Source organism: Trachemys scripta, chromosome 11 (genome assembly GCF_013100865.1).
Source record: "Trachemys scripta elegans isolate TJP31775 chromosome 11, CAS_Tse_1.0, whole genome shotgun sequence".
NCBI classification, from domain to species: domain Eukaryota; kingdom Metazoa; phylum Chordata; order Testudines; family Emydidae; genus Trachemys; species Trachemys scripta.
In genome coordinates this window covers 13,194,820-13,201,389 of record NC_048308.1, presented here as the reverse complement: position 1 = coordinate 13,201,389, position 6,570 = coordinate 13,194,820, and the positions used below count along the sequence as shown (strand labels likewise).

Sequence of the window (6,570 nt, the reverse complement as noted above, 5' to 3'; positions counted from 1 at the left end):
TTAAGATTCTTATGCCATTAAGAATAACGTAGAAGACATTGATTTACTGTGTATACATATTCAAGATGGACTGATAGACCCATTCAGGAGCCTGTTGATGGGCCAATATGTGGTATTGAATATAGTATCCTATGGTTTGAAAGAGCTTAAAACAATTTACCAGACAGAATTTCCATGACCTTGCTACACATAAGCTTCCATTTCTCACCCCAAGTTACACAGATTTCTCACTTTAAATACAGTGCAGTGGCCATAGGTTCCAAGGTCACACTGGAATAATATATACCCATCAGTATGTGAGATATTAAGAATAAACATTTATTCAAGTCAGTGAATGCTGTTATGCATTCTTAATCAAAAATCTATTAAAGCTTCTAAAGAAGAGACACTTAAATATAACAGCTGCAGATCATTGGGTTCCAAACATTTTTATTTCACATTCACCTGCCATAGACAGTAATTTAATAACACTGTTGTCCATGTTACCGAACACAATGAAGAACTTGGGTTTTTTAGCAAAAGAGGATGTGTTGTACATTAGCAAGTCTAGTCCAAACAACTTGCTGTTGTGTACAAGCTGTCCGAACTACAAAATACTGTATACAGATGTTCTATACAAATTCACAAGGGGGTTCAACAAGTTTTCTAAATTTTCAGGGCCAAATCCTTCTGATGTAAATTAGCAGAGCCTCATTGACTGCAAAGGAGCAACTCCGTTTACACCAGCAGAAGATCTGGGGCTTAATCTTTCCAAATTGCAGACAGAGAATTTGTGTTGACAGATGTATTTTTCAACCCAACCAGTGATACTTGAAGATCTTAGTGATTAAAATCTAATTTGTCTGGAACTAGTTAATAGCAATCCCCCTCTACACAATGCTGAAGTTTCAAAGAAAGTGGTATACAACAGCTACACTCGCTGTAATAAAAATACAGAAGTCTATAATATTACACTAGAGAATTATGCAAGTTAAGATTCCATTTGCTTGAGTCTTAACCACCAGGCTTCACATTTCTTATTGTCTGAAATCTTATCTATGGCTAAAATGTAAAACTGAAGTAAAATCTGGCTTCTTAGCAGGTGAAAAAAAGTGAAAACAAATTTTCTCTGTTTCACTTTATGCTAAATTTATCAAATCACTGCTTATTTACTACACTCTCTCTTCATGGTGTCTGGATTTATTTTTTCGAGTATGTTACAAAATTACAATACATATATATATTGTCCTGAAGTTAGAATAGTGCAGTATTAAATCCAAAGTACAAAATAATCCTATCTTCTTCATTGTGAAAAACAAATAAATAAAATTAGACAACATTCCTAATTTACTATTTACTACTGCATTAACTCTTTACTGTGTAATGGAGGTGATCAAGAATAAACAGCCACTGGACAAAGTAATGTAGAACAGACTACAGATTGAAAAATAAAGACTTATATAGCAATATACATGTATCTAGGCATTGCAGTTATCACTGTTACCACAGAAAGTATTCAATTTATGGACCGAACAATCAATTCTAAAATTCACTGGCTAGAGGAGTTCCTCAGGAAGAACTGGCTTTCAGCTTGGATAGCAGCATTTCATTCTTACGGCACTCCTGTTGATAAAAGTAAATAGATTTTTAAATGTTAACTATAATAGTTATGGTACCTATATTCACATCATCAAGACAAAGCCTTCTATGTTGTGAGAGCTGACAAGGAGGAATGCAAAAGGAATCTCCATTTGTCTCTTTAGGGCAACTTTATGGCTCTTTTGTGCTCCTTTGGGGACACAAAAAGGTGATAACATGGTCAGGGTGGAGCCCAACGTATGGTTATGAAGTGACTAAGTGACAGTGACATCATCTAACTAGTGATTTAAGCCTTCTTACTTTAGTGACAAAAATGATTTTACTAATTTTCGTGCCTACTCTGCAATCCATGGCAACGCAGAGTGAGCTGGAGTTTTTTTGATTCATGAAATCATCAACGGAATTGTTATTGGTTCCAATGGCAGGATCATTATTACAGGCGATGACGCACAAGGCAGAAAGAATCTAGCTTTATGGTCAGTCCCAAATTGGGTTTACGTTGCTGGTAGTTATGAAATCCATCTTCTTCCTTATAACTGAACTAATTTGAAATGAAGGTCATTGATACCTGATCTGGAATCCTGCAATGCTATTTTGCACAGTCTATTTTCAGAGAACTACTACAGCAAGGTCAAGAATTCTGAAAATGTTTTCTGTTCCCAATAAGGTTACCATCATCTTCCAGGAGACAAAACAGGAGACATGCCATGGTGTGGAAATTCCCTCAGAAGACAACTGATGAGGGATTTTTCACTCTCCACAGAAGCTTAATTGCTAGAGAGGATGGGAACTCCTACCATAGTCATAAAGTGGCTAAGCAGCTTGTCAGTCTCCCAAAGATATGTGATGCAAGGCAGGGGAAAATAACCCAGCAAACCATGACTGATTAGAGAAAGCAGCCTTTTCTAACATGCAAACCCCAAAGATCTTTTGCACAGCAGTGCTATTTTGGCATTCGCTCTCAAAGAGACAATTAACAAGCACTGGGAAGGCTAAATCAATGAAATATTAACAGTACTTTTGCAATGTTTAGATGACAAGACTGTGCATTTCCTCTATTATCTTACTAGAGAAAAAATATACAAAGTGAAGACAGTATCACACAATTTAAGAACCTCTACATAAATTGCAGTATCAGAACCTCTACAAAAACCTACTACTCTTCCCCTCTTTTCTTCAAAAGACAGATTCTCCTGCCACAAAAGGCTATACGTTAACAATATTCCTATTCTATTAATTTAACAACTGCCACCAGGAAACATGGAACAGACTTGTGTGCTTCCTACAAAGACAGCTCCTTGCACACACCTTCATCACCTCCATGTTGCACTAGAGTCCCTTTCATGGTTTTCCAAAAAAGATTCCATCAGACAACTGCGGTCTATTCAAAAGCTTTGATATCAGTCCATAATTAAAATGTCTTGTACTGTTACCTGAATGGTTAAAGAATTGCTTAGTATTTGAAATACACCCCAACCCATCCTCTGTATTATAGATAATCCTTATCAACTATGAAAGAAATCCCCAAGTCCAAGAACATTTAGAAGATTAGGATGCCCTATCTTTGTCAACTATGAAACATTGAACATATCTGGTACAGATGATCATGGCATGTCCCACTGCTAAAATGTTATGTAAACTGAGAAATCATAAATTATGACATGCAAGAGAATGCAAATTTAAATGCTGAATTGCCTCACATTCAGTTTTCATACATTACAATTTCCACGTTAATTCCATTATAGAGAAATCACATTCACTGGTCTACAGTAGCTTCCATGCAAGGATCTCAAAGTACAACAGCTCAGTGGATTAGCTAAATAGTATACCCCTTTTACAGAAGGGTTAAGTACTGGAGCAAACCTATACTTTAGTCCACTGTCAGTGCCACATGGAAGACTCACTAATCTTCCTCAAACGTGCCATGCCTGCCAGGATCCATTCCTGTGTATCTGCCGGTATTTCCAGCATATCATCCAGGATCAGCACTCAAAGAATTTACAATCAATACATAGGATGAGACAACAATCTACACATAGAATGATACAATAATAGATGGATAAAAGAAATATATTTTTCTATGGAGGAAGACAAGACAAATAGTGAAGCAATCCTCATTATTTTAAGGAACAGATGTTGTTACTGTATGTTAAAAACAAACCCTTAACTGAGCCACTATGACATGCATATGTCTAAAAAAAAAAAAAAAAAAAAAAAGTAAACCATTAAAACTTAATTCTTCATGATGGGATTTTCAAAAAGTTGTCCTAATTCTGCTCCCATTGAAGTCAATGGTAAAACACCACTGACTTTAAGGGGAGCAGATTAGGCCAACGAATGCTTCTGAAAATCTCACTACCTCCAACTAATGAGGAAGACTGCCTTTAACTTACAAGCAAATCAGGCCTGATCTAATAACTAATTAAAATATTTTAAATTGGAAACCAATTTGCATCCCTGTACCAGGGTTCTTCTCAATGAGATTTTAATGAGCTGAATAATAAACTTTTTTTAAAAAAAAATCACAGTTTATAGGCCAATGAAAGATCTTTAGCTCCACCCCTACTGTGGGAGTTCCAGTAATAAAGACCAATTCTCTACAATAATAGGAAGTGAATTGTAAAGATGACTGGGGGTTTCCTGAGAGCTTAACCCTCTCCTTTGGTTTGACTCAAGACGTAGATAACCCAAAGGAGCCTTGTGAAAGTTATCTGACGTGAAAGTGTTTCTTGGCAAGCCAACACATCTAGACAATTGCCTGTTAACAATTGGAATATTTGTGATCCATCTCAAAGTGACCGCCTTTGAGCAGGATGGCTTTTAAGATTATTCTTAAACCCACCAGTTGTTTTACTGGCTCAAATTCTCTCTACCAAATACAAACAAAAATGCTCTTACCTCTTTAAATTCTTTCACCGTTTTAAAGTAAAGCCTCTGTTTCTCTAGCAGTTCCAGGTATTCATCATTTAACTGGTCTCTTCGCATTTTGTTTTCTTGTTTCTTCTTTTCTATCTGTTTTTAATGTGCACAAAGAATGAAAGACCATGTACTGTTAGAACCAGAAACATCAAATACATTTCCAAGTAGACATTAGAGAAAGATGCTTCACAAGACACACATAATGGACTCGGCTGATTCTTTCAATGCAACAAATATTTAGGCCTAGATCTTGCAAAGACTTACTTTGATTCAATGGAATTACTTACAGTGGACATGTTGCTCATGCATATGTCTTTGTGAGATCAGGACCTTATTTACGGACTAGCATTCAAATATGGCAGACAATTTATTGACATTAAAATTACAGGTGATAAGAACACCCAAAATATTTTTACAACAAAAAGTTATTGTTGCAGTAGCGAATGCTTGATTTGGCATCTAAGGTGGTTGTCTCCATCATCTATTAACTTTGGAAAATCATACACTAATCTGGCAAATTTAGTAGAAAAATTCAATTACTCTTAATCTAAGGGTCAGGAACAAAAAGTTTTAGATAAGTACTCTGACATTTTTAATGCAAGTATTTTATTACTTGATGCGTTCTGTCTCCAGCCAATCTCTCCAGATGGTGTGTTGTAAGTAAATAATTAACCCGCATTTAAAAATATAATATTCTTCATGTTCCAGATATAGCCTGTATATTTTATTTCTATCTTGTCTGTTCCTGTGGGAGACACTGGGGCTGGTTCTCCACTGCCTTATGTAGTCATGTATTTCTGTTCAAAGAGGGTATGCAGTGCTGTCATTCTGATTTGGGTGCAGTTTGCACAGAGGTAAGGAATCACACAAGATTCCAGGAAGTGGAGAACTGGGTCTATAAATGGAGAATACCCATTTACACAGATTCATCACAGAGGCACTTTCTACTGCTATAAAACGTTAATGTGAGCTGTTTGGAAAGCACCTGCAATTTGTGCTATTGTTATTCCAAACAAAGAACCAGGATGCTCCCTGAAGAGAGACCCTATCAAACACACCGGTAATTCATATTGAAAAGCTGCGCTCTGAGTTCCCAGCCCTTAAGGCAGAGTGAAGAGGATCAGTGCTAGTGGCTTGGCACTTGGTATACATAAACAAGAGCAGAGAGGCTCTGCTGGGAGTGCTTCTGGAGAGAGACAAAACGCTCCTCCTGCCTTTAGCACAATGGAGCAGGCTGCTGCTTGTCTTCTGAAGTACATCTCTTAGCAAAGAGAAGGGCAAAGAATATTCAGTCAAGTGAAAAACCCTACAGCATTGACCGTCTATCCCTCTCCTGCTCAAATCCCCCATAACCTTCCTCAATCTTGCCAGCAAGGACTTGCACTCCCCTCATCAAACCTTGAATACTTAATGTAAAATAATTTTAAAAATTTTATTTATTTCATTTATTAATGAAAACAATGAGAAACTAATACGATATGAACAAAGTTAAACCTCCATCATCCCTCCTTTGCCTAATACCTCTCCTTGTGGCTGGTCATGTCAAATCTAAACTTGACTCTTTAGGGCAGGGACTGTACTTGTAGGGTCTCATGACGATAACCCTAAGACATTACATACAAATGCTCATTAACAAATATGTACTAATGCATGGTCTGTATAACAAGCACATTTTTGGTGATCAACAAAGAAATAACAGGTGAGATTTTCATTTACATTAAGGCCCCTTTAAAACTGCTCTTGGCAATTAAAGACTCCTTGAAATAGGAATAAGATTATACTTATACCCATTTTAAGGCACCTGTATCTGTTAGCATCAGTAAGAATCAGGCCCAACACATTTAGGTTAAGAACCTTTTATTTCAAGTTTCAGAGTAGCAGCCGTGTTAGTCCATATCCGCAAAAAGAACAGGAGTACTTGTGGCACCTTAGAGACTAACAAATTTATTAGAGCATAAGCTTTCGTGGACTACAGCCCACTTCTTCAGATGCAAGTGGGCTGTAGTCCATGAAAGCTTATGCTCTAATAAATTTGTTAGTCTCTAAGGTGCCACAAGTACTCCTGTTCTTTTT

General features: G+C 36.7%; 1 protein-coding gene across 2 annotated transcripts in view; it reads right to left on the bottom strand.

The window, feature by feature from the left end:
- Positions 1–297: 297 nt before the first annotated feature.
- The window catches only part of CCDC93 (coiled-coil domain containing 93), a 119,707-nt gene continuing 113,434 nt past the window's right edge, over positions 298–6,570 (bottom strand). Inside the window, exons 23-24 of one of the 2 annotated variants that reach the window (XM_034785531.1) lie at positions 4,477–4,590; positions 298–1,602 (exon numbers count right to left, since the gene is read on the bottom strand). In XM_034785531.1, coding sequence (XP_034641422.1) covers positions 1,549–1,602; positions 4,477–4,590 — 168 coding nt within the window. In that variant the 3' untranslated portion in view covers positions 298–1,548. The remainder of the gene's footprint in view (positions 1,603–4,476; positions 4,591–6,570) is intronic. The other variant, XM_034785532.1, reaches the window with a different exon arrangement.